The sequence below is a fragment of the Phoca vitulina genome, unplaced genomic scaffold (assembly GCF_004348235.1).
Source record: "Phoca vitulina isolate PV1807 unplaced genomic scaffold, GSC_HSeal_1.0 scaffold46, whole genome shotgun sequence".
In the NCBI taxonomy this organism is placed as follows: Eukaryota; Metazoa; Chordata; class Mammalia; order Carnivora; family Phocidae; genus Phoca; species Phoca vitulina.
In genome coordinates, this window is record NW_022589749.1 from 8903242 (window position 1) to 8931137 (window position 27896).

At 49.5% G+C, this 27896-nt stretch overlaps 1 protein-coding gene across 12 annotated transcripts in view; it reads right to left on the reverse strand.

Annotated features, from left to right (window-relative positions):
- KDM2B (lysine demethylase 2B) overlaps window positions 1–27896 on the reverse strand; it is a 116941-nt gene that overhangs the window by 12945 nt on the left and 76100 nt on the right. For all 12 annotated transcript variants that reach the window (XM_032431345.1, XM_032431346.1, XM_032431349.1 and 9 more), the window contains 2 exons: window positions 5972–6196; window positions 448–591 (listed from right to left, as the gene is read on the reverse strand). In XM_032431345.1, coding sequence (XP_032287236.1) covers window positions 448–591; window positions 5972–6196 — 369 coding nt within the window. The remainder of the gene's footprint in view (window positions 1–447; window positions 592–5971; window positions 6197–27896) is intronic.

Genomic DNA, 27896 nt, shown 5'->3' on the forward strand with positions numbered 1-27896 from the left:
CAGCACGGCGGTCCCCACGAGAAGGCAGCCCTGCCCCGGGCACACCAAGGGAGCAGGTCCTTGGCACACAGCAACTCTGACGCAACCACCTGTTGTCACAGGACCCGCCCTCCCCTGGCCCAGGCCTTGTTCTCCCAGAAGCCCGGAGCCAGGATTCCAGCAAGCGGCACAACCACTGGTCTGGGTGCAAGACTCTGGGAACTGTCTGTGGTTCTGAGGTATCGGGAGGTGGGGGGTACGTGTTCATTCCCTCGAAGACACGGGTGGGGGAGGTCTGAACTACTCCAGACTCTTCCTGGCCTCAGCTCATTATCTGACACACAGAGCCCCGCAGACTTGGAGGTCGTCCGGGGAAGGAAGCTCACCGGGCCCCCCAGCATCCAGCACCACCGGAGGCCCTCAGTGGGCGTGCTGAGCCGCACGGCCAGAGCCCCCGGGACTGCTCACCTTAAGGCATCCAGGGTGGATGATTTCATTGCAGATGGAGCACTCCATGAGCATGAGGTTAAACTTTCCCTCTTCCTCTTCCACCGTGTCTTCCTTCCCTGCCTCGCCACACACCAGGCACACGGCGGTGTGGGGCAGCACTGGCTGAAGGGCCGGAGAGAGCACAGCCGCGTCAGCAGGGGCCGGGACGGTGGGGAGCAGTACAGGCCCGCGGGCAGCAGAGACCCGGCCCAAGCCCTGCCCACCGTTCATCCACTCACTCATTCCGGTATTCAGCCGCTACCGTCTCTGTGGGCCAGATACTCAGTGCCGGGCACAGCACCGAACAAGACAAATGGAAATCTCTGCCATCCTGAGCCTACATTTCAGCGGACGGAGGCAGACAAACGGAGAACAACAGCGTGTGTTGTGACAAGGGATATGGAGAAAAATACAGCGAGGAGGCCCAGGGGTGAGGGGGGCAGGGGGGCTCCCTGGAAACACGGAGGCCAGGGCCAGCGTCACCTGGAGGGCAGGGCGTGACCTGCGCCCAGACCCGAGGGGGGGCCGAGGCCACACGTCACCAGCGCGATCACCGCACCGTCCCCGCCACCTTTCCAGGGAGGTCCGTGGGGTCAAAACCATCGTCAGAGGAACACTAAGATGTTATCTGCCTTTTCCAACTATGTTGACATTTGCTCTGGTGAGTGAAACTCTGGCACTCGTCAGGACGGCACTGAGTTAGTCAGCGCCGCACGCTTATTACAAAGATGGCCAGGTTTCACTGAAGAAGGGCTCTGATGGGGCAGAGAAAGCGCCTCACGTTATTAAAACTTTGACCCTTGAGTAAAGGGTCTTTTAGAAAAGTATTTACTGTTATTGGAGTACGTATCTTTGTAGGGTTGCGTACGACAGAACAGGCAGGACATGCACAGAGCACTGGTGCTGTGCGCCGGGGGCCGGCGCTTATCTCTAGGAAAGGCACTCGTGACCACGCTGTGACTGCATTTGGTCATTTTCTCCACAGAATATCATTCTACTTGACAGAATGACTGATTAAAAAAAAAAAAAAAAAAGAGTATTGGCAGATTTCTCAAAGATGAAATGAGCTGGTCACTTCCAGAAAAACAAATTCATAGCATTTGTTACAAAGGATAAAATTCACATTTTAAAACAAAAATTAGAATTTTGGAAAACTTACATCAGCCACCATGAACTGGACAGACTTAGTTCTAAGGAGACTGGTGGTGGTGGTAACAAATGTGATTACTTTTTTTTTTTCTTTTATATTGTATAACACTGTGTGCCCATATTTGGAAAATCTGTATAACTCAGTGAGCCAGTGTTTTCCAAATAACCAATGGACGATGTTGTAACATCATGCATGAGCAAATGAGCTGTTCCGGGGGCAAGAAAGACTAATGAATCTTAATGTAACAGTATGAAAACTTCACTGATACAGTTTCAGATTCCACATTGCAACTAACCTTTAAGAAACTACCACCTGTTGAGTTCCAGCAGAGTATCAGAGATATCCACCGCTACCCACCACCACCTGAAAAGACTATGAAAATACCCGCCTCCCCTTTGCAACTACAGATCTGTGTGAGGCCACATTTTCCTCACATAGTTCCTCCAAAACAACGTATTACGACAGAATGAACAGACACATATGCGAAAATGCAGGTCTTGTCTAATGAACCAAACATAAAAGAAGAGATATACAAAAACATAAAACAATGCCATTCTTCCTAATCATTTTTGTTTTGGAAGATGGAGTTATTTCTCATAAAAATGTTATTTTTGAAAAAAATGTTCTTTATGTTAACATGTAGTTAAGTCTGTTCTTTTCAAATAAATTCAAAGTTTTTTTTTAAACTTCTCCGTTTTAATTCTGAATACAGTAATAATAATAACCCACATCAACAAAGCTCTTCGGGGTCCTCATAATTTTCAAGAGTTCCCAAGACCACAACGTTGAGGTACTGGGCTACAAACGTTGAGGTACTGCGGGAGGGTCAACACATAGACCCTCCCCTTATACACACCCACGTCCCAGTACCTGGGATCCAGAGGAAACACACAGTCAATTTTTATTACACTGAATTAGAAGAGCTTCAAATAAGCTGGGATATATGCTCCACTAAATGAAAAGTCTATAAGATGGCACAAACATTTGAGTTCAAATAAATAGAACATTGAAGGCAAAAGACCCATCATTTGTTCAACAAATACTTAATAAACATCTGCTAAAGCCTGAAGCAAGCAACCAAAAGGGGAACAGTAACGAGAAAGGCAGCTGCTTCCTCGAGCTGTCTGGGAGACAGAACACGCTGAAATCCTAGGAAAACATGGGAAAGTGCCATGGGAAGCAGCAAGCGGCTGATTTCAGGACTCCCAGGACGGGGAATTTGGGCTCCTACAGGCAGAGAAGTGGGGAGCAGGAAAAGCAAAAGAGACCTCCAACCCACATGAAAGGGGACAGAGAAGAAAGAGCAAGAGCATTTGGCAACAGGGGGGCAGGCCTGGCCAGCCGGGGCGGGGGATGCAGCGAGCCCAAAGCTGGAGGTACTGGGTGGGGAACACCTGGTGGCCAGAAGATGGTGTGTGATGGGGTGGGCAAGGCTAGGGGACTGATTCTGGAATCAGCAGGTAGAACCACAGGCAAAGCCACCACAGAGACTCGGGAGGGGACCCCAGGCCCAAGCCAGCAGGGAGATGGAGCTGGACAGTGTGAAGGGATGAAACCTCGCAAGGAGGAGCAAAGGGAAGGCTGGTCATGGGGAGAGAGAGACTCTGGCACATCAAGAGAGAAGGGCCTGGAAAGGGAAGAGAGGTGGCTTGCATGTGTCAGAGGTGGGTAAAGCACGGCAGGAAGAGCCCCAACAAAGTGGAAAGGTTGGAAGAAGAGTAAGGAGGATGCCAAGGGTCAGGCCAAGACTACATTTACTATTAGTTCCAGAAGACCCGTCAGGTTGGAGAAAGACACAAAAGTGAGGTTTCCTCCAACACTCCTGTGCCCGGCACCGGGCTAGGCCCTGAGCAGAGACAGGTCCCGTAACTGGGCCGCGAACACGGGGCGGGGCAAGGCTGAAGAGACCGTGCTGGGTCACGGCCCACGTGCCGAGTTCTAGACGACACTGTCCTCAAAACCACTAGTCCCTACAGATAACCTCTCTTAAATCCTGACAGTGCAGCAGGTCACGTGGACCCTCACTCCAGAAAAACGTATATACAGGCACGCACAGAGACAAAAAGCTGTATTTAATTTCAAGGGGACTCCCAAATTTCCTGAAATCCACTGAAATGACCTGGGTGTAGGTAACAAAAACACAAGAAATGAAATAAAAACTGTACGGCAAAGGAAACGATCCACAGAGTGAAAGGGCAACCTATGGAATGGGAGCCAATATTCAGAAACCCTGTATGTGATGAGGGGTTAATATGCAGAATACATGAAGAACCCCAACTCAATAACAAAAACACAAACAATCCAATTTAAAAATGGGCAAAGGACTTAAACAGACATTTCTCCAAAGAAGCCACGGCCAACACACACATGAAAAGATGCTCAACATCCCCAATCATCAGGGAAATGCAGATCAAAACCATTCGGGTAACCATGACCAGAACAACAGTAAATCCCAAGTGTTGGTGAGGATGTAGAGAAAACGGAACCCTTGTGCACTGCTGGGGGGGGAACGTAAGGTGGAGCAGCCTCTACGGAGAACAATATAGTGGTCCCCAAAACAATTAAAAATAGAGCTACTAGGGCGCCGGGGTGGTTCTGTTGGGTTAAGCATCTGACTCTTGATTTTGGCTCGGGTCATGATCTCAGAATCATGAGATCAAGCCCCAGGATGGGCTCCATGCTCATCATGGAGCATGCTTGAGATTCTCTCTCTCCCCTTCCCCTCTGCCCCTCCCCCCCACTCATGCGCGCATATGCGCGTGCATTCTGTCTCTCTCAAATAAATAAATAAAATCTTAAAAAAAAAAAAGCTGCCGTATGTTCGAACAACCCTACTTCTGGCTATATAGCCGAAAGAATTCAAAACAGGATCTCAACGAGATACTGTTCACAGCAGCATTATTCACAAGAGCCAAGAGGTGGAAGCTACTTAAACGTCCACCAACAGAGGAACAAGTAAAGAAAATGCAGCATATACAAACGGTGGAGTATTATTCAGTCTTTAAAAAGAAGGAAATCCTGACTGGCACAGTTGGTAGAGGATGCAATCTTGATCTTGGGATCGTGAGTTCAAGCCCCATGTTGGGCACAGAGTTCACTTATTTAAAAAAAAAAAAAAAAAAGGAAATCCTGATCCATGCTACAATACAGATGAACCTTGAGAACATTATGCTCAGTGAAATAAGCCGGTTGCAGAAGGAGAAACACCACTTATATAAGGTATCTAAAGCAGTCACACTCAGAAAGTAGGAAGGTGGCTGCCAGGGACTGGGGGAGGGGAAACGGAGTTGTTCGATGGATATAGGGTTTCCATTTGGCAAGATGAAAAGGTTCCAGAGATCAGCTTGCACAACAATTGAGAATATAGGTAATATGACTGCAATGGATACTTAAAAATGGTTAAAATGGTAAATTCTGTGTTTTTGACCATAGTAAAAAAGAAAACAAAAAAAACCATAAAACTAAAAAACACTCACAGTACGTGTGGAGGGAGAAGGGGAAGGTGCCCCTGGGCTCGGAGGGACAGCCACAGCCAGATAGAAAGGCGTACCCGATGCCAGGCTGGGCCTTCGGAGCTCACCCAGGAATCCTGTCCCTCCTGCTGAGCCTGCTTTCCCACAGGAGCAGAGAGATCACGGAGGCCCGGGGAGCAGCACCCTGCGGAAGGCAGGGCGTGTGTATGTGCTGGAGGTCCTGGATGCACGGACAGACCCCGGGACCATGCCATTGCCAGAGTCTGTGTCCACTGCCCTGTCCTGGAGCAAGGCTGGGGGCAGTGGGACAGTCTGCTGGAGGGGCCAAGCTCTGCAGCAGCCCAGCTCCTAGGCACCATAAATCAGTCCTCTTTATCTGGGGCAGCCCCCTCAGGAGGGGCACTGACCTTTCGCCTAGACCTCTGACTTTGAAGGCAGGACAGGAAGGAAGGGAGGGCCTAGAACCGTCATGAACTGGACCATAAATGTTGGCAATGGGGTCACAGACAGGACAGGCTGACATCTTTAATGGCAGAGACTTCAAAGTACTCCGTCATCTAGGGAAGGAAGGAGTTCTAAGACCAGCAGCCTATGAAGAAAAAGGAGCCTAGCACGGTTAAGTCTGCCCCCCAGTCCTACAATGTGGAATCTGAAACAGCAGTGGTCTGAGCCCCCTTTCTTCCCAGAGAGAGCACCTTTTAGGGGTTTCCGCAACTGGAACATTCTCTCTAAGGGAGAGACCAGACCAAGGAGCAGAACAAGCCAGGGAGGTGGGGTCTGGATGCAGAGGAGGGCCAGGGTGTTCCTGGGGGAAGGCAGAGCTGCCCCCGGGGCTCTGCCCCCAGGGGCATCCCTGGAGAGGTCGCGCCACCGCACTCACCGCGATGCACTGCCGCATGATGCAGCTCTGCTTCATCCGCCCAGGGCCCCCGAACTTCTTCATGTCCTTGCAGAAGTGGCACTCTCCACACTCGGTCCGCAGGCAGGCCTCGCACTTGCGGCATCGCGTCCGGCGCCGGCGAGCTCCCGCCGTCGTCCGGTTGGCGGCCAACTTCACGGCCGAGGCCGGGCCCAGCTTCCCCTTGGGCCGACCTACCGCCCGGTTCTGCAGGAGAGCACACAGGACCGGTGAGATGGGCCACAGGGCCGGGTGTCTGGGGCTGATGTGTTCCGGTCCCAACCTCAGGACCTCAGATGGCGGACCTTATTTAGAAACAGGGCCTTGGGGCACCTGGGTGGCTCGGTCAGTTAAGCGGCTGCCTGCGGCTCAGGTCATGATCCCAGGGTCCTGGGATCGAGTCCCATATCGGGCTCCCCACTCAGCGGGGAGCCTTCTTCTCCCTCTCCCTCTGCCTGCCTCTCTGCCTACTTGTGCTTCTCTCTGCCAAATAAATAAAAAAATCTTAAAAAAAAAAAAAAGAAACAGGGCCTTTACAGAGGTGATCCAATTAAAATAAGGTCATTAGGGTGGCCCTAATCCAATAGGGCTGGCGTCCTTAGGAAAGGGGCGACTTGGACACAGGCACAGAGGGAGTGCGTGTGGAGACACAGGAAGGAGATAGCCATGTGACTGGAAGTGTCTATAAGCCAAGGAAGCCGGCAGCCCCCAGAGGCTAGAGGAGACAAGGCAGGATCCTCCCCTAGAGTCTTCAGAGCGAGCATGGTCCTGTCAGCACCTTGATTTCAGACTTCTGGCTTCCGAACTGAGAGAGAGTAAGTTTCTGTTGTTTTAAGCGCCCCCGTTTTGGGTACTTCGTTATGGCAGCTACAGAAAGTGAACAGAGGCCACCCTGCTTCTGAGAGCACGTCCTGGTTCAAGACCCTTCCGTGGCAGCTGCGTCTCAGCACAGGCCCCTGCCTGCCTCTGGCCAGGTTCTGCTTCCCCCGAGAGGCCGCACACGGCCACACGGAAGGCCTCTGTCCCCTCGGCCAGAAACACAAACCCCCTCCCTACTCCAGTTGGCTAAGACCTACTCATTCTGCAGGCCCCAGTCTACACACTGCTTTCTTCTGACAGCCCTCCCTGTCCTGTGTTCGGGGCGCCTTCTACGGGCTGTGTTCTCAGGGACCTTCCCTTTGAGACACAGAGCTCAGAAAGGCAGTTATCAAGAGTGTCTTGTCACCACTGTCCTTTGACAAGATGGCCTAGCACACAAGGATGTGCTCAGTGAACCGAACAAAGCCTGGTAGAATGAGACAGTAACCCTAAGGAGGCTTGACTTCTGAGCTCTTCTCTAAACGGGCTCCAAATGCTTCTTTCCCTGCGACTCAGAAAACAGAGAAACAGCCCACAGCAACTTCTTTCAAGATACATCTCCAAAAGCTAGTGAAACAAAAGAAAAGAGAGAAACAGAGATGAACAGAAGAGCGGTACACAAATGCCGAAGAGTGAACCAGCCAGCCACAGGTCCTGCTCAGGGTCCTGCTGTCCGGGAGGGCAGCCTCAGAGCCCCTTGCCAACCAGGATCCGTCGGGGAGCTCCCAGGCCAGCTGCCAGAGGACACCGTCTGCTGAGGTCCCCTGCACACCTGGCACCGGCAGTGGGAGGGACCGGGATGGTAGTGTGTGCTGTCTGAAGCACCTTTCCAAATAGCAGGAGTCTGCTGAAAAATGGTTCGTCAGTCAGGGAGACAACTCCTTACCCCAAAACTATCTGATCGAATTGGCATCTAATGCTTACAATAGCCCCTTCGCGGCCAATTAATCTCAAGTCCAGTCCTAGCCTTTTAATTTTACTTGCTTGCCACACCTGGATCCCTAACAAAAGCCCCTCCTCTTGTCAGCTCCCCGGCCCAGAAGTGTGGTTACTATGTATCACAACAGTGCAAAGGGTCCTCCTTCCAGAGACCCCTCCCGCAACACCACAGGGGCTATCTAGAAACCTATAACCACATCAGGAAGAAACACAGTCCACCTTTCTCTGTGAATAAAGCCTCACCATCATCCATTTCTTCCGCAGAGCAGTGGTCCCTGCAGAGAGCTGAAAATCTCACACTCCCCCCTCAGCCCCCTTTGGTACTGACACCTTGGATCCTTCCCTCCAATTTATTTTCCTAGCAGCCTGCAACATTCAAGGGAGCCCTGCTACTCTGGATCTTTATCCCACTCAACTTGCTCTGAACTCGAGGAAAGGGAGACACGAGACATGGCTCCAGTGGCCCATCCGTCCTCACCGACCCCAGCCTGCTCCCACAGAGCCACTCCACACTCAGTCAGGCCCCCCTCAGCTAGCCCGGCCAGCGGCCCTGTCACCACTGGGCCTATACACCACCAGCTGCGTCGGGGAAGGGGCGGCTCCCATGCACGCTGCTCTGTCTTCCAGCAGTGAAGGTCCTGCGGCCCCCCTTGTCACACACGGGAGGAGCTCAGCAGCCTTAACCCCTTGGAAGAGGGACAAATCGGCCTACACATCACACGCGTCCATTCAAGTCAGGTACTGCTGCCAGAGGAGTAGTTTAAAAAAAAAAAAAAAAAAAAAGGAGGTTTCAGAGCCTTTGGAGTTAGAGAATGATACACAGGGGCCACGGACCTGAACACTAAGCAGCTGACCAAAGAGCAGCAAGTGTGCCAGGCGGAAGCAGCCATAAGGATGGTGACAGCAGTGACAGCAGATATTTGCTGAATGCCTGCTACTGTGATCATTTTACGTATGATAAGACCTTATTTTCCCAACAAGAAGCCCATGAGAGATGCCATTTCTCAGACGAGGAGACTGGAGGGAGAGGCAAAGTAACTTGCCCATGGTGACGGAGCCAGAAGAGGATGAGCACGCACCCAAACTGAACACCATAAACCAGAGCCGACGAGCAGGGTGAGAGTCCACTGGAGGGGAGCACACACCCCTGGAATGGGCCCACGGTTAGTGCCTTCACACCCACAGTAGGGCAGGTGCCGAAAAGATGTACGGAGAAGCACGTTCACTTCCAGAGAAACGGACACCAAGAAGGCTTTTCCCTCTCTTCACAGCGCGCAAGAATCAGAGGTCCCACCCCTATAAAGAATGCATGTCCTGGAAGCAGCTCACTCCTCTAAGCCCCGAAACACAGTCAACAAGGTGGACGATTCTGAGCCTCAAGTCGGGCACAGAGAGGACAGTGTAGTCCAACATCCAAGGACAAACGGGGTGAAGGGCTCAAACTCTGACCCCCAGAGCAGGAGAGTCTAAGGACTAGCTGCTTTGGTGAAGGACAGAAAAAAAATTCCCAGAGTCCAAACATGGCTCTCTCCTCCCACTCAGGAACATCAGGTATAAACAGCCACTGGGTGCCTCTGGCGTTACTGGCCGCGAGGACAGCGTCTCTCTGAAGTGACACGCTGGGCCAATCCAGCCAGTGTCACAGAGCTCAAATGTGACTGTGAAACAAGCCTACCTTCCAGTGCTTTCCAAAGCACATTCCCATCCAGAGAAGCACTTTTCCAACCCATGGAAAAAACAAATCCTCCTGGATCCTGATGGCAGCTAAGACATCCTGGAAAATGACAGAGCAAATGACAGACAATGTCCTGGAAGAGGTGTGAGGAGGCCCTGTTTTCCGAAGACCTCGACTTAGGCGGTCTCTAGCCGGCTGCCAAGTCAAGCCAGAAAAGCTGCTGCTGCCTACAGCCTCATGACCAGCTTCTGTGGGAAGTGGGCGCCAGCTGGCTTGTCAGGAGTCAATCGAGCAACACTTGAAATGCTGGAGCCTAAGACAGACCACCCAGAAAATCAACAGGTGAGAAAGACATTGGAGGGTCTCCATGAAGGAAGGTAAACAAGCCAAAGCCCTGTCATTCTGGCGTGAAGCTTCTGTCCTAATCTCTTCTGTGTGATATCTAAAGGTTCATCGCCCAATTCTAAATTCCACTCTATCCTACCTTTGCCTCTATTTGTTCAAGTAACCCAGAATGCATCTTTGTTAATTTCAGCACAAACTGGTCTTCTCAGCAAAAGGCAATGATGGCGTTCAGTGACTTTCCCTTACAAACCAGTCTTCTCAATCCCAAGGCTTCTTGTTGATTTTATCAGCCCAGCTCCACCTGCTAAGGAAATCTGCAGCCCCCATGCCCCCACACACAAATCATAGCATTCCAACACCTCTTCTCCACCAGCTACTCCTAAGCATCTTCCTTAAAGGGAACATCAGTACAGCAGTTCTTTCATTCGTTCCACAAATATTTACAGAGCCCCTCCTATCCATCAGATCCTCTCTTCCTGAATATTCATGGGCAGAACCTCTTCAATCCCTCATCACTAAAACTCTGGGATTAAAATTACTTGGAGTAACCTAAATTAATGAAAAGACATCCCATGTTCATGGATTCAAAGACAATATTGTCAGGATGGCAATACTCCCCAAAGTGATCAACAGATTCAATGCAATCCTTATCAAAGCCCCAGCCGGTTGATCCTAAAATTCATGTGGAAATGCCAGGGACCTGGAAAGGCCACAATGATCTTGAAAATGAAGAATAAAGTTGGAGGATTAATACTTCCTGATTTCAAAGCTTAACTACAAAGCTACAGTAAACAAGACCACATGGTGCTGGCATAAAGACATACGGATCAATGGAACTGAGAGTCCAGAAATAAAACCTTATAATACTTATGACCGAACAATTTTCAATGACCAAGTGATTCTCAACAAGTGTGTCAAGACAATTTAGTGGGGGGAAGAATAGTCTTTTCAACAAATGGTGCAGGAACATGCAAAAAGAATGAAGTTGGACCCCTACCTCACACTATCTGCAAAAATTACCTCAAACATGGATCAAAGCCCTATATGTAAGAGCTAAAACTGTAAAACTCTTAAAAGAAAACTTAAGGGTAAATCTTCATGACCTTGAATTAGGCAATGATGTCTTGGATATGACACCAAAAGCACAGGCAACAACAACAACAACAAAACAGATAAACTGGACTTCAAAACTAAAAACTTTTGTGCTTAATAGGGGCACAATCAGGTGAAAAAGCCCAGAGAATGGGAGAACGTACTGCAAATAATACCTCTAGTAAGGGACTAGTACCTAGAATATATAAAGTACTCTAACAACTCAACAATAAAAAGACAAACATCCCAATTTGAAAATGGGCAAAGAATTTAAATAGGAATTTCTTCAAAAACACATATATAGGGAAGCCTGGGTGGCTTAGTCGGTTAAGCTTCTGACTCTTGATTTCAGCTCAGGTCTTGATCTCAGGGTTGTGAGACTGAGCCTTGTGGCAGGCTTCACGCTGGGCATGGAGCCTGCTTAAGATTCTCTCTCTTCCTCTGCCCTCCCCCCACCACGCTCTCTCTCTAAAACAAAACAAAACCTAAAAAACCCATATATACAAATGGGGAATAAGCACATGAAAACATGTTCAACATAACTAGTCAACAGAGCACGTAATCTGCACTGGAGACTCATTCATTAATGAGTCACACATTCACCCACCTGCCTACCCAAGTGTTTTTTGGCTGAGAACTATGTACCAGATTCAGTGCTAGGTGCTGGGACTACAGAGATGAGTAAGATGTGTTCCATACTCTCAAAGGCATTACAGTCCAGGGCGGGGAGAAAGAAAGACAACCATGTAAATACAGTGCAATGTGACAGTGATGATGATAATGATATTAAAAGTAACTAATCACTCTTTTCAATATTTGCCATCAGTAATCTATGAGATAGAAATTATTATCTCCATTCAGAAGTGAGGAAACTGAGGCACAGCAGAGTTAAGTCATCTGCCTAATGTCATAAGACCAATGAACAAGAAGCCGCGATAGGAGTCTGGGCAGGAGCTCTAAAGTCTGGATCCTGAAGTGCTGACCCAGAAGAAATGCCTCATCTCACCAGGAAGGGAGGTTGGGAAGAGGGTCATAGACACAGGAGGTGGTGACTAAGGGAGAACAGGCCTCTGCATTGGGATAGAGGTGGGGGAGAGAGTAGATATTCTAGGCAGAGAAGGAAGAGTAATAAGATAGAGATGTGAAACTACATGGCACATTCAGTAGCCTGATATGGCTACTGGAAAACAGCCTTGGGATGGCAGGAGTCTAATCCTGCAGGGCCTCATAGGACACAGAGAAATGGTGTCTCCTGTAAGAGCCGCTAAAGGACTTTACATTCAGGAGCAACACCATCACATCGTGGCAAGTGCATGAATATTTTTTTGGGTGGTAAGCAAGATGAAAGGCAGGGAGAAGAGATGAGGATACTACAGTAGCCCAGGCTGAAGATGATGAAGGCATGAACAGAAGCCACACACGGGTTGACAAAGAGGGGACGATTCAGGAGATGTTTTAGAAGCAGACCCATGAGGCTGCCTAAACATGGAGTGAGCAGGCAGGAAGAGTCCTGAAAAGCTCTGAGGTTTCTGGCTTGAGCAACAGGAGAACAAGGGGCTTAGGAAGGGAGGAGAGATCAGGGACTCCATCATGGACACGCAGACTCTGAGGGGCCAACGGGACATTCGAGGAAGGTGGCCAGCAGGCAGGGGGGACCAGAGCCAATACACAACTGGAGTCAGCATCACATACCGTTAAACTAGTTAAGTCCACAGGTTGTCCAGGGAGAAAAGACAGAGTGAAAAGAGGGTCCTGGACACCGCATTCAAGACTACAAACATGCAAGGGCCAGTGTGAAAGACCAACCTGTGGAGGAACGGCCAGAAAGGCGGTTGTGTCATCACTGAACCAGGGAAAAGTTTCAAGAAGGGATGACTGTCAAGAGGAGTCAGTGAGAAAAACAGTGAAACATGGCTGTGTGTTTTTACAATTAAGACAGTTCTGTGTTTCCCAGCAAGCTCTTCCCAACAGCAGCACACTGACACTTAGCCCCACAAGGTGTAGCCATAGCCCCCCAAACAGTATGGAATTCCTTTGTCATGCTAATGTTGTGTTCTTCTGCATAACACAGATTCATCTCAACATACGTCTGTTCCCAAATCTTCATGTATAATGGACATTACAGGAAAAGCTCGATTTTAGCAGCATTGTGGGGGTCCCTTAACACACACCTGTAGACTCCACAGAGGGCTCTGGTTTCTTTATATACTAAGGGTAAGGAGCAAGAGAATAAAAACACAAGAGCTACCAGAAACCCAGGGGATGAGAGGACCTCTGGAAAATTTGAGGAAAGCTAAGGATCTTTTCCTAGAAAAATGCACACAAAGTCACAAATCTCTGCATAAAATTTCAGGAAGGTTCAGAGATCCCGTTCTTAAAATTTCACTAAGAAGCTATAATGAGTTAACACATTATTTATGGCTGCATAAACTTCTGAGAGATTTTCCTCTTCATAATTTTATGTTATTTTTTTTTTAAAAGATAACAATCACTTTTATTTATTTTTTTTTTTAAGGCTCCACACCCAGCATGGAGCCCAACACAGGGCTGAGCTGATATCGAGAGTCAGATGCTTAACCAACTGAGCCACCCAGGTGTCCCAACAATCACTTTTAGTTTAAAATAAGGAACAAAGCTTTTTTCACTTCAAGGGTTAAAAACAAAACAAAACAAAACAACAAGATGGAACAAGAATTCTCATAAACAGCCTTTCTTTAAGGGGCATCTCCTCAAACTGAAAACAGCTAAAGAATTTTCTGACACATTCTGCACTGGAGAAGCAAATGCAGTCCGTGGGAGAAGGCCCAGCCAAGAGTGACCACTGGCAAAGGCATGCAAGGGGTGTCCTCCCACCCACCATCACCCCCTCGCTCCTGTCTCACACTGGGAGCAGGGGCAACGTAGGCTGCTATGGGAAGGAGCGGGGCAGACAGGCCTAAGGAAGCCTGATGCCACCCAGGTGGGGACAAGAGACATGCACAGAATTTCAAGATGGAACAGGCAAAATTCTGATGATGAGGGGTGGTAGTGAGGGGCTAGGCACAGCTGCTGGGGGTAACTGGGCAATAGTGACTTCCCAACAGGGCCTCCACTGGTCTCTTCACACGGCAGGTGGTGAGTATGCCAGCGTGCCCATACTCCAGGACTTCCACCCTTCCCTGAAGGACACTTTACAGAAGAGTGGGGTCTAGAGCCCAGAGACTCACTCTCCTGTGGAAGACACAAAAGCTTTTGAGATCCTTAGAGGAAGCCACTGTTCTCAGGCCCAAGAAATCCCGAGGCTGCGAAAACTAGTGAGGAAGGCGAGGCGAGGAGCCCTGAGCCACAGCCTGGAGCTTCCGCAACTGCAGGGTCCTTTGCTGACAACCATGCTCTCTGCTGGGAATATGGGGAAAACCTGCTGCCCACTGACCTGGCTTAGGGGTCACCTCAATACACCTGAGTGGAACAAATCATCTTAAAGTGAACCTTGAGAACTCTGCTGACGGCTCCAGAAGAGCCACACAGGGCTGACTGATGTGTGGAGGAGGAAAGTAATCTGGCTACTGGGAGCACAGGTCCTCTCTTGATGGAAGTCTCTCTCAGGAGTGGCAGACCTGAAGAGTGTTTTTTAGCCCAGAGACATATGAAGTCTTGTCTCATACACTGTCAAAGATTGTATCTACCATAGGCCACAGGGTGTGGCCAAATTAAAAAACCAAAACAAAGCAGGTAACAGGAACCTCCATCCTGAAACACCAAAGCAGAGTCAATGCTGAATACAAGTGTCTTCTTATGAATGAGCAGATGCAGAAAGGCTCAACTGTTGGTAGGGATTAGGTAGATCCAAACTGAACTGAAAAATTTTCAAACCAAGATTTGGCATGAACCAAGAAGCAAGAACTGAGAACCATTCCCACACTGTGCTACTGACTTGATACAAGTTCCAAGACAAAACCACCTGGGTTGTCTCTGGGTTAATCCAATCGGTAAGACCAGCGAGATTCAGGAACACCATAAGGTGCATGTGCCTGAAAAATATCCAGCAAAACTCAGAAAATAAAATGTAACTAAACAATAAAATTTAACTCGTTCGATAAAACCACCTAATGATATGGGTGATACAACGTAAGTGCAGCATATAGAGCGCTTCCTCGATCGCCCCTAATGGAAGGGACAAACGTTCCTACATCTCGGCCCCAACATTCCAAAACATCTTTATTCCACTGAGAAAATGCACCCAGGATTATAAATAAGCATCTTATTCACCTGGTCCCATGCCCACATGATAACTCAACCCACCCCATGCTTAATTCCTCGGACAAGTCAACCTAGCCTGTGTCCTGTTGCAAATATTGTGCAGATTATACTCCGTAAATCCTCAACTTTCTTCCCCCGCTTCCTAAATACGAATCTTCCCGGAGTAAATTCACGCCGTAAACACACCCAGGGCTTTGTTTTATACACAGATTTCTCCCCCCAGGTCCCAAGAGAGGTTGCTTTCCCTTCTAAATCCAACTGAGGCCAAACACTGCCATCTGGGGTCACGGCTTCCTCCCGCCCCGCCGCGGCGGAGCGCACTCGCCGGGTTCCGGATTCCCCGCGCCGGCCCGAGGCTCGCACCCCTTCCTGTCTCCGTCTGCCCACGGCAGGCGGCGGGCGCGCGGCGCCCAGACAAAAGCTCGGGCCGTCGGGCCCACGGGCCCCGGGCCGCGGCGTCCTCCAGCCTAGAGGCCGAGGGTCCCGGTGCAACTTTGCAAACAGAAAGGAGGGAGGCGCCGGCGGCCGCAGGTCCGGGTGCGCCCGGGGCGGCCGGCACGCGCGTGGGCCGCGGGCGAGGGCGCGAGGGGAGGGCGAGGCGCGCCCTGGCCGCCAGCGCCGGCGCCCGCAACTTGCCCGCGGGCCATGGCCCGCGCCCGGCAGGGCCCGCCCGACGGCGAGGCCCACATTGTCCCCGCGGCACGGCCGGCCACCCTCGCGCACCGCCGCTCGCACACGCCCCCTGCCCGGGCCGGCTGCGGGGCCCGCGGCGCCCCGGCAGCCGCCGGCCTGCCGCGCTCCTCCACGCCCCGCTCGGGCCCGGCCCTGGCGGCCCCGCCGGCGGCGGCTGCAAAACTTTCTCCTCATCGCGGCGGCGGCGGCGTCGCGGCCGCCCCGGGAGCGTCAGTCGGTCGGTCGGGAGGTCGGCGGGCGGGTGGGCGGCGGGTCCCTCCCTCAGCCCCACCCCGGGCCGCCGACCTGGTCCGGCTCCGATTCATAGTCGTCGTCCTCGGCGCTCACGGACATGGCCATGGCTCATGGTGGGCCCAGGCTCGCGCGCGCTGACATGGCTGGAGCGGCGCCGCCGCCGCCGCCCGCCCGGAGCAGGCTCGGCTCGCCCTGGCTCGGGCTCGGGCTCGGGCTCGGGCTCGGGCGCCTGCTGCCGCGAGGAGGGAGCCGCGCCGCGCGCCTCGCACGCCCGCGCGGGAGGGGGCGGGGAGGGGCCGGCGGGGGGGAGGGCCGGGGCGCTCATGCATATGCATGAAGCGAGCCAGGAAGGGGCTGGCCCCCCGGGCCGGCGGGCCAATGGCGCGGCCGCGGCGCTCGGGCCGCACACAAAGGGAGCCCGGCCTGCGGTGACATGGGGGCGGGCCCGCTGAGGGCGGCCCCTCGCAGCCGGGGCGCGGGGACTGGGACTGCGTGGGGGCGTGCCCCACGGCCCGCCCGGCCCGCGCGCCACGGGATGCACATGGGTGGCTGCACGCCGCCGCCGCTCTAACAGGAAATGCACGCCCGACCTGGGGTGGGGTCTTTTGTGTGGTCCTGCGGGGCGTCTCGCGGGAGCCCCGGGGCGCACAGGCCACGGGGGGCGGCCTGCACGCGACGCCAGGCAAGAGTCCCTGTGCACCCGGCAGCGGGCACACGGGCTCCCGGGTTTGCACATGCTCTGGCACCAGGACCTGATGCCTGCGAACCCGGGAGTCCTGTACCCGGAGCTTGCAGGCCCGCCGCCTGGCTAAGGTCCGGGGGCCCAGTTCCCCCGGAAGCGGGCAGTTGGGCTGGGCAGGTCCCCTGACGCTGTCCTCTCTGCCCTCAGGTTTGTCTTAGCAGATCGAGAGGGAGTCAGCGTGAAACGTGCGGTGGTGCTGGAGGGAGTTCCCATAGAGCTGCCTGACTTGGAGATTACCTGAGAGAATGCACTCTGCCCCGAGGTGGGTGCCCCACCCTCTTGGACAGGAACCCTCCTTCCGGTGGTGCCGTGGAGGCGATGTGCGCTGGAGGCGATCTCAGAAGGGGTAGAGAGCTACAGGCCTGAACCCAGTTCTCCTAGGAGATTGGCAGCGCACCGAGGCGGGCCCAGAAGGTGTGGGTTTCTAAATTCTTTAAACTGTAAAGGTTCCTCTTAATGCTTAATCCAAAAGCAGCCCACTCCTGCAGAAAACTGTTACTGGAAATCCAGATTGAGATTCATTATTAAAAAAAAAAAAAAAGTCTATGGGGACTTATGCCCACAGCCCTTATTCTGAAGGAGGAGATCTGACCATTAGCTAGAGTGATCAATACAACCATCAAAACCACAGCTAAACTCAAGACAAGGAGTGGGATGACTTAGCTGGGTAGGGGCACATGTATCATCTAACTAGGAGTGTTCAATATGACACTAAACATGCATACCTATACCTGCTCAGTTTCTTCATCATTTTACAGATGAAGATAAAATGGGAAGGTTTGCCCAACCGAAAGATGAGCATCCTTCTGCAAAGAGATCAAAGGCTTTCCCAAGAAAAAGCTCATTAGCTGTGAAATCTGGTGATCAACTCTGCAGAGCTGTCCAACCGTTATTCATGCCCAGGCCACTGGCCATGAAATCCACTGTGAGAACAGAAGGGACCCACAGGCAGGTCATGGCCTGGGCTTTCAAGGAAGGCAGAATGTGTGTGGCAGAGACCTTGTAAGTAAAATTCAGGAGGCTTCTAGTAGGGAGTCGGCAGGAGTGAGGAAACAGGGATGTCAGTTTTACTGAGTGGATTCTGAAGTCTGTATGAAATTTATACACCCACTGACACTATGGGAAGAAATCCCAGGAGACTCGCTCTTTACTGAAACATATCTATTCTGAGTTTCCTTCCTCTCTACTTATGGTTTTCACAATCCACTCCAGGTTAACAAAAACACAAAGCAAAAGAATATCCCCCTCCTCCACCTCACTCCATCCCCAAAGATCTCAGCTTTTAAAAAAGCTATCGCGATGGACCAGTCTGTATCTGATGACCTCTTAGGAGCCATTCTACCCTGTAGGAAGCGCCTTAAAATAAAGGGGAGGGGCTGATAAAATGCTAATCATGCTTTCACTTCATTGTCATTCACTGTGGTCAGAACTGCAAAGGTAAAAAGATACCCAAATACCATGATACATCGAGAGAGAGGTAAGGAAGTGGGACTTTTTCTTGAAGGTCTCTGCCATTGCTTATCAGGAGTGCGAGATTACTTAGACTTGTCTTTGGGCCGATTTCTTTTGAATGTTCCAAAGCTCTTTTCTGTATTTAAGGAAGTAAAAAGGCACAGTTCTCATTTATCATGGTGCAAAGAAAGAGAAGGGAAAATGTTGATAAACAGAAGCTGTAACTAACACAAACTTCCTTCTACCATGTCATTTCTGAACTAGAAGGGGCCTCAACCAGACCCCCTCACTTCACAAGTGAGGAAATGGTGGTGCAGTGAAAATTAGGAAGTAGCTCTCAAGCCCAGGGTCCCTTATATAATAACACCACCCAGAAATGACCCCCCCCCCCACCTTCCAGGGGTCCAGGCAGTAATAGCAGCTAATATTTACTACCCATGGTTGAAGGGCTAGAGTCAGTGCTGAGTGTTTTGTAGACATTATCTCATTTATCCCTTTAAGCAGTCCCATCAGGTATGTACCACTGTTCACCCATTTTATAGAAGAGGAAACTGAGGCATATTGCTGCTCGGAAATGAAAGGACCTGGATCTGAACCCGCAGGCAGCTGGAGCCTGCAGCCTGGAGCCGGGGCTGTTAATCATACCACTCCAATGCCTTGTGCCAGAGACAAAAGAAGAGGATGCCAAATGAGACTGATGTTAAGAATCCAAGTGAAAAACTCAGACTTAATGTAAAATTAAATTAACTGTCCCTTATTAAATTTTGCAAATTCTGTATTCTTGGTTCAAATTCAATTTCAAGGCAGATAGGTATGGTTTTGGTAACCTTTGGTAACCAAACTGCTGTCTGATCATCTGTCAGGGGCCAACTCTGGAAGTAGGAAACCAGGATTAAGACATGATAATGCAGTGGGTTCTCTCCAAACATTAAGAAGGCTCCTGCCAACCACTATCCTAACACCTCTTACAAACTCCTCTTCTGACACTTGCAAAGAACTTCTTACTCCTCTGCTTCCCTCGATCAAGTTTCCTTTAGTTAACTGGCACACACAATTATCCAACATTTGTTTTGTATTAATAGCATGCTGGACTTTATATAAAATACATTATGCTAGCCCTGGCCCAGTAGGATTGCCATCTGAAAATTTAGTGTTTACATTGTGCTTTAGGCTTGTCCTTTCTCCCTCTTGACCTCATCTTTGAGTGACCCTAAGAACTGAACACTCTCCCGGCTCCACTTAGCCAAGGCTTATGTTCTTAGAAAGAGCTTCCCAAAGCTGATGCCACCCGGGCAGTTGGTGCTTGCCCTGAGCCAGGAGGATCCAGAACTTTCACCAAGTGGTCAGGAAATAAACAAAAACAGATGGGAGCCGAATCAGCCCTGGTCACAGTGGGCACCCACTTCCCCATTTTCTCTCCGAGTGTCATTTAATTTTCTGGTCTGCCTATCAGATCATGAGACACCAGGAACAACCCCAGTTTGCCGAGAGATTGTGCCCAGAAATAGCCACGCTGTCTCCAGTGCAGACACAGGTGGTGAGCTTACGTTAAAGGAGGGAAGCCATCCTCTCCATCCCCATTTCCGGGGACAAGGGACAAGCTGCCCCCCGGACTCTGGACTTCCCTAGGACAAGGGTCTCTCCCGCATGTGGCCCCTTTCCTTGGGCCCATGTTGAAAAGGGCATGGCTAAAGCTTGGGAACATTATTCCCCAGAGGATCAGGGCAGGGAAAGAGAATGGATTCTCTGTGTCCACACCAGTAACTGGCTGGCATTCCCCTAAGCCAATGGACCCCATTTGTAAACATGCCCCTAAGGAGGGAGCAGAAATGATAGAACAGGCGCGCAAAGGGGAGCTTCCTAGTGCAAGTAATAATTTATACTTAACAAGCAACAGAGAACGCATGCTTCAGTTATTTTACTATATTTTGCCATTTGTCTCTCTTTCAATAGGGTTTTTCCCCCTTAACGGCGAAAGGAGGTCTCTTGGAGAGTTATTTTTCTTTTTTTTTTTTTTTTTTTAAGATTTTATTTATTTATTTGAGAGAGAGAATGAGAGACAGAGAGCATGAGAGGGAGGAGGGTCAGAGGGAGAAGCAGACTCCCTGCCGAGCAGGGAGCCCGATGCGGGACTCGATCCCGGGACTCCAGGATCATGACCTGAGCCGAAGGCAGTCGCTTAACCAACTGAGCCACCCAGGCGCCCGGAGAGTTATTTTTCTAATAAAATGTAAATAAGAGGAATTTTTATATTGTGTCACATAGCAACTTAGGACTGATTCCAGGGTTGTCTAGATTATGGTTCAAAGAGTGTCTGTATGACAAACCAAGGGCTGCAGTGATTTCTGTTGAGGAAATTACTAATGTTATTTAATTGCTTTCTATTTTCCCCCTGGAGAGTCATTCCACAAGCATTTAAAAACCACCCATATTTGTCATATGGGTCCTTTAAACAGACTGAGCTTTCTGTTAAATGGGGTTCCTCTCCTAATAATGTCTCTTTACGTTACCAAAATCAACCAACAAATATTTACATTCACTGGAAGATTTGTGACGGGGCACAGGATTTTTTTTTTTTTTAAAGATTAACTAATTTAATAGGTGACCGGCATTGATCTGAGAAATGTTTTCCCGCCATCCACTCCATTTCCAGTTCATTCGCTGACCTTAGGAAGTTACTTCCCTTCTCTACTCATTGCCCTACAAAAATCCAGGCTAAGGCTGAGCACTCAATTTGGACGAAATAAATGAGTTCACTTTATAAACCCCTCTCCCCTGGGGCTCCAGGGGGGAATAAGAGGGGCTAAAAATACATAAAATGCCGGCATAATTCTGGCCTACAACCAAGACTTCTATAACTTAAAAGTACTTTTCTTAACAAGACCAAATCTCCACCCCACACCCCCCCACCTTGATTTCCTTCCCAACCAGACACCCATCCCATTATCTGTCTCACCATCCTCCAGAGAAGCACCTCAGAGAATCAGGATAAAAAGTTCTGTGTTTTCAAAGTTTTCAAAGGAAAAGACTGAACCCAAAGATCACTCAAGACAGGATAGACAAGAGGCAAAACAGGAGTAAAACTGTGTTCATCATTGACTAGCAGCTCTGTTCCCGACAGCCAAACTGTGGAAACAACCCAAATTCCATCCACCAATGAATGCGTGAACAAAATGCGGCAGATCCATACAATCCATACAATGGCACACATACATACGTTTTTCATCCGCCACCACTTAAGAGTGATCTTAAGTTCCTATTCCTGAAAGGTAACCTGGTTAGGAAATGTAGGTCCTAAACCCTGCGGTGTGTTGAAACTCACCAAACCAGAGAGTTGAATCACCTCTTAAATGAGCTGCTAACAGGCAGGGTGGTGGTCTGATGGGCTCTGACGCCTTTCGTTTAGGGAAGCCTGAGAAATGCAAATGCACAGTGGCTGGTGGGGCTGAGAGTAGGGATGGGGGAACTCTCTCTCTCTCTCTCTCTCTCTCTCTCTCACACACACACACACACACACACACACACACACACACACACACTTTGACTTAGAGCCATAGACCTCTCTTCCTTTACCATTCTTGCTTTCCTTGAAAAATGGCTCATCTCCAGCAGGCCAATTTGCCTGGAAGAGCCCCCTGGATCTATGAAAATCCATGAGTTTATCATGGCATTCACTGTAGAAAAAGCCTGACAAACTCATCTGTCACCATTTGAGGTGGCCATGACACCAACTTCTTACTTTGAAAATTAGTCTTTAAAAGGGAAAGAATTGAGAATGCATACTGTCTTTTCAGGAGGAACTGTGTTTAAGGGTAGCTGCAGCTGATGAGGGAAAACCCTGCCCCCCCCCCAAAAAAATCCAACTCAGTGATGTAAGCCAATTATTTCTCAATCATACCGGGGTGGGGGGAGGGGAATGCTAGCTAATTCACAAGGGAGGGATGATAGACTTTAAAGTTTTATTTTCATCTCCTGATAAAATTATCGATACAGGAAAGAATGATCATGTGGTACTGAAACCATTGGTGAATGATGGAGAGAAGCAGGGGGCCAACGTTTCCCCTTCCAGATTATTCTCTGGAGGAAAGGACAAACCTAACTGAATAATGGGGTATCAGATCACTATCACCTTAATCCACAACCTATGATACTGAACTTTAACCAAGCCTTCAGATCTACTTTCCAGTTTACAGAAATTACAAGAGATAGGGGGAAAGTCACAGGACACAAGGAAGCAATCAGACAAATGCATATAGTGGGATATTCTGCAGGACACATGGTTCTGTCTTCTCTACAAATCAATGTCCTGAGAAAGGTCTGGATCGAAAGAGAATTGCAAACAGATTCAATGTACGGTCCTGGATGGGAGCCTGGTCTGGATAAAGCATCTGCAAAGGATAATTTGGGAAATCTCAATATGACCGGGCATTAGGTGGCATTAAGGAATTGTAAATTTTGGTACATGTAATCACACGATTTTAGCTGTGTAGAAAAATATTAGTCTTTTGCAGAGATGCAAACTAAGTATTAAGTATGTAGGGGCAGAATGTCATGATGCCCATAACTTTCTAAAGAATACTTCACCATAAAAAAATAAAGTGAGTTCAAAAGAAGTAACACCCACCACTTCACACCCATTAGGATGGCTATTATCAAAACCAGAAAGTCACAAGTGTCCTCAAGGATGTGGAGACACTGGAGACCTTGTGTACTCTTGGTGAGCATATAAAATGACGCAGCCACTATGGAAAATGGCACGGCAGTTCCTCAAAAAATGAAACGTACAATTACCGTATGATCCAGCAATTCCAGTTCTGGGTGTACATCTCAAAGAATTGAAAGTAAGGACTCAAAAGGATGTGTATACACCCATGTTCACAGCAGCATTATTCACAGTAGCCGAAGGTGGGAACAACCCAAGTGTCCACGGGTGGATGAATAAATAAACACAATGTGGTCTATCCAGACATTGGAATACTGTTCGGCTTGAAAGGGGGACTCTGACACCTGCTACAACCTGGATGAACCTCAAGGACATTACGCTGAGTGAAATAAGCCAGTCACAAAAGGGCTAATATCTATCATTCCACTAACATGAGGTACCTAGAATTCATAGAAACAGTAAGTAGAAAGGGAGTTGCCAGGGGCTGAGGGAGGAGGAACGGGGCCTTAGTGTTCAAGGGGTCTAGAGCTTTACTTGCAGATGACCAAAAAAAAAGCTCCGGCAATGGACGAGAATGATGGTTGCACAACCACACGAATGTACTTAATGCCACTGAGCTGTACACCCAAGAAAAGGTTCAAACAGTCAATTTTATGTTATATATTTTTCCTACAATTAAAAAAAATATGATAAAAATCAAAGAAAAAGAAATAAAGAACACCCTCCCCCAGAAGAACAGATCAATCAATAGGGAACACTCAAACCCACAAGCCGCTCGGCGGTACCATCCCGTCCTATAAACATTAACCAAGACAGAAATGAATCTAAATGATCTCAACTCCCTTCAAAGTGTTTTGCTGTTTCGTTATTTACGTGCATTGGTGGAGAAGGTCAGTGGTTTAGAGAGGTTTTACTATAGCTTTCACTTCTCACCTACCTTCCTCATATATAATTAAAGTTCCCCTCATCCCAACACAGGCACTTGCCCTTGTCACCTTTAGAACAAGAAGCCAAGTTAAACAATGCAAATATTTCACCTGTATTCACCTACTCGTGCCCTGGTTTTCTCTGGATCGCCTGAATTTGGAGAACACATTACCTGATAACATCATCATTTGGTAGCACACACATCCATCCTTCTAACAAAGCCAAATTATAGACTGGGGGGTAGTGGGGGGGGGAATTAAAGGACATGACAACGTATTCCCCATGTCAATGATCTAATATCCTCCTTTAAAAACGGGAAATATACGATGACATTGGACAAAAAGAAAAGTCTGAAGGATAGGCCATTGTTCCAGAAATAAAACCATGATAATGGCAGCCAATCATTTACAGTGCTTGCCTGGCTTTCTAATTACCCCACCAAAGGCAGGAGCCCACAATATTTCAATTGCTTTCCAAGAATTTCTCTTTGGCATTATTAACACAGGCAGCTGAGCAGGTTATCAGACTAAGAAAGAAATCCTCGGCTGCAGACTTTAATTACAGGTTATTTCAGCTGAACACTGACTTAAAGTTCCAATAAAGCGGTTCTAAAATGACACAGATGTTGGCTGAGAAATTCCAGGTGATTTCTAAGTCCGGTGGGATAAAGAAGGATGCTTAAATCTGAGGGAGGAAAGGGTCCAAGAGTACCAAGGAGCACTGACCATTCCACCTAGCATTCTTTCAACAGTTGGCTGGGACTGGGACATAAAAGTAACAGTAAGGAGAGATCCACATTCTCACCAAAGAGACACAAGTGGAAGAAAGACAGCCAAGAGCCTGAAACGGATGGAGTCCAATTTCATCTTTTAGAAGTGCTGGGAAAACCTTGCAATCGAGTTCATTCATTCAACAAACAGTTCCTGGGCCCTTGCTATCTGGGAGCAAGCATGCATGACGGGATACAAAGGAAGGGGCACCTGGATGGCTCAGTCGTTAAGCGTCTGCCTTCGGCTCAGGTCATCTCAGGGTCCTGGGATCGAGCGCCGCATCGGGCTCCCTACTCGCCGGGAAGCCTGCTTCTCCCTCTCCCACATCCCCTTGCTTGTGTTCCCTCTCTCGCTATCTCTCTCGTCAAATAAATAAATAAAATCTTTAAAAAAAAATGGAGAAGGAAAAAATTAATAAGATGAGCTCCAGTCTCAAGAAGCTGGTGGAGGCCACAAAATGCGACAGCCACGAGCCATTACCTCCCTTTGGCTGATGGACTACAGGGGGGACCAGTTACTGGAAACGCAGAAAGAAAAGCTGGAGGAGTCCACAAAATAGGAATTGTGGCCTTCAGAAGAAGGAAAGAGCCAACCTGCCGTGATCCCATGGGGAGGAAGCTGGGAGAATAAATACCTCAACCTCTTTCTCCTCCCATATTCCCATCTCCTGCTGGTACCTCCCATCGGCTGAGCCCAACCAGAAGCCAGAGAGGCAAGAAAGCCCTCTGATGGAGGCTGGAGAAGGCAGAAGAAGGCTGGGGAGGTGGGCTCTGGAGATACAACCAGAAAACATCCAGCCCAGGAAGCTTCCTGGTGAAGAAGGGGTTCGGTTGGGCTTAAGGTGAAAATTCTGTACATGGGGAAATAAGAAGGGCATTTCCAGAAGGGGAATAGCATGAGCAAAGACCAAGTAAATGGAAAATATGGAGTAATTCAGTTCCCCGGCAAAGTTGAGCAGACGAGAGAAAATCTCAAGATTCTACGGCAGAACCACAACTGAGGACTTGGGCACTCCAGGCCAGGTGAAGGACTTGGGACATGATTTAAAGAAGATGGAGGGGCGCCTGGGTGGCTCAGTTGGTTGGGTGACTGCCTTCGGCTCGGGTCATGATCTCAGGGTCCTGGGATCGGGCCCCGCATCGGGCTCCCTGCTCGGCAGGAGGCCTGCTTCTCCCTCTCCCACTCCCCCTGCTTGTGTTCCCTCTCTCACTGTCTCTCTCTGTCAAATAAATAAAGTCTTTAAAAAAAAAAAAAAAAAAGAAGATGGAGACTCATTGAAGGCTTACCAAGTTTATAGGCTGAATCGTACCCGCCCTAAAATCCACATGGTAAGGTCCCACCCCCAGGACCTCAGAATGTGACACAGGGTCTTTACAGAAGTGACTTAGTTAAAATCGGGCTATTAGGGCCCTAATTCAGTATGACTGGTGTCCTTACAGAAAGAGGAAATTTGGACACAGACACGTATATGGTGGAGAAACAACGTGAAGACACAGGGAGAAGACAGAACTCTTACCTACAAAAAGCCAGGAGGTAGAGCCACAGTACTGTCCTGCCTACACCTCATGTGCGGCGTGACTCTAGAAACTTCTACTGTCTGGCTTGGGTTCACTCCACCAAAAAGGGAGGACTCTGATGGGATCCTTGTCATCCGGCTCACCGGCAGGGACCACATCACATGGGCTCAGCCACTAACCAATCTGGAATTGGAGCTCACAAAAACCGGTCCAGAGACCTGGGTCCCAGCTTCCCCCTTCACCACCATGGTTTTCTTCCAGTTGGATTTTTCTGCTTGTTTTCATGTTGTATACAACACTCTTCAGAATGAGCAGGCCATGTTCGTGGGTATTCTTCGATCACAGGTTTTTGCTGCCCTCCTGGGAACGTGCTGGACTTCACCGATGACTCAGCTGTCACTGAGGAAAACCCTGGGGATTCCAGATGAGGGCCCCAGATTGTTTTTCACTTGGTTCCCCTCACTGTGTCCTCCCTGCCGTCCACTTGCTTCTCTTGCCTTCCTTTGTTCTGCTGGCCCCAGGGCTCCCACTGCCGGCCCCCTCCTGCCCGTGAGCATCACACATGCCCACTCTCGGAGGCGGCTCTCCCCTGGACCTTCCCTGCTCTCAGGAAGCTGGAAGGACTGGGCACCCCCTCCTCCTACCCTGAGCCCGTGGCCTCAGCAGCTTCAAACCCTTGGGGGCATAGTCTAAGGCAATGGTCACCCACAGCACCTAGGACTTCTCCCTGCAGGGCAGTGAGGAAGGGACACAGAAGGAGATGTACTTTTTCAAACCAGCCATTTCAGCACAGCCATCACTCCTACGGGGAGATGAAACCACAAGGGTCTTTGCTTGAGATGAAGTTTCTGCAACAGCCAATAGTCACCGAAGGATGGGAAATGTCTCTAAACTACTCACCCCCTTCCCTGCTCCAGGCCCTTCCTTCCGTGTCCTCTGTTTCTACAGAGAGCATCGCCAGTCTTCTGGGAGGGCAGATGCAGGGTCGTCGTTTACTTCTAAGTCATAATTACAAAAAATGACAATAGCTATCACAACCTGATGACCTACAGACAGCATCTCACAGCAATTCTGCGAAAAGGCACTATTAGCCATTTTTACAGACAAGTAAACTGAGGCTCAGAGTTGTCCACAACCACACAGCTAGTTTGTGGCAAAGCCAGGGTTTAATCCCCAGATGCATCTGACCCCAGAGCCCACCCTAGTCATGCATGAGAATTACCTGCAAAGTGTCAAGAAAGTGTAGATTCCCAGGCCCCACCCCAAACCTACTAAATCTCAGTGTCCCAGCCCAGGCCCAGGAAGCTGTATTTTTTTGTTTGTTTTTTGTTTTTTGTTTTTAACAAGTTCCCGCAGTAAAGCTGATGCCGCTAGCCTGAGGACTGGCTCTCACTAGACCACAATGCCTTTCTGGGAAACTACCTGACCCTGAGGAGGCAACAATAAAAGGCCTTCATTATCGTCATCCTCCTCCTCTTCCTCCTCCTCCTTAACTTAATTACTCCAGGGGTGACAGGAATTGAGAGCAGGGCAGAGAAAGAACAGGAAGTACACAGGGCCCCTTTTTACTGAATTATGTGCCCCTCCTTCAGGTAAAGTCTGCGTGTCACTCCAGAGGGACCCCACACTTCTCAGGCCTCCCACATCTAAGTGACCAACTACAGAGGAAGGGGAAAAGAAACAAAGTAGAACCAAGGGTAACACAGACATCAGGGGTGTGTGTGTGTGTGTGTGTGTGTGTGTGTGTGTGTGTGTGTGTGT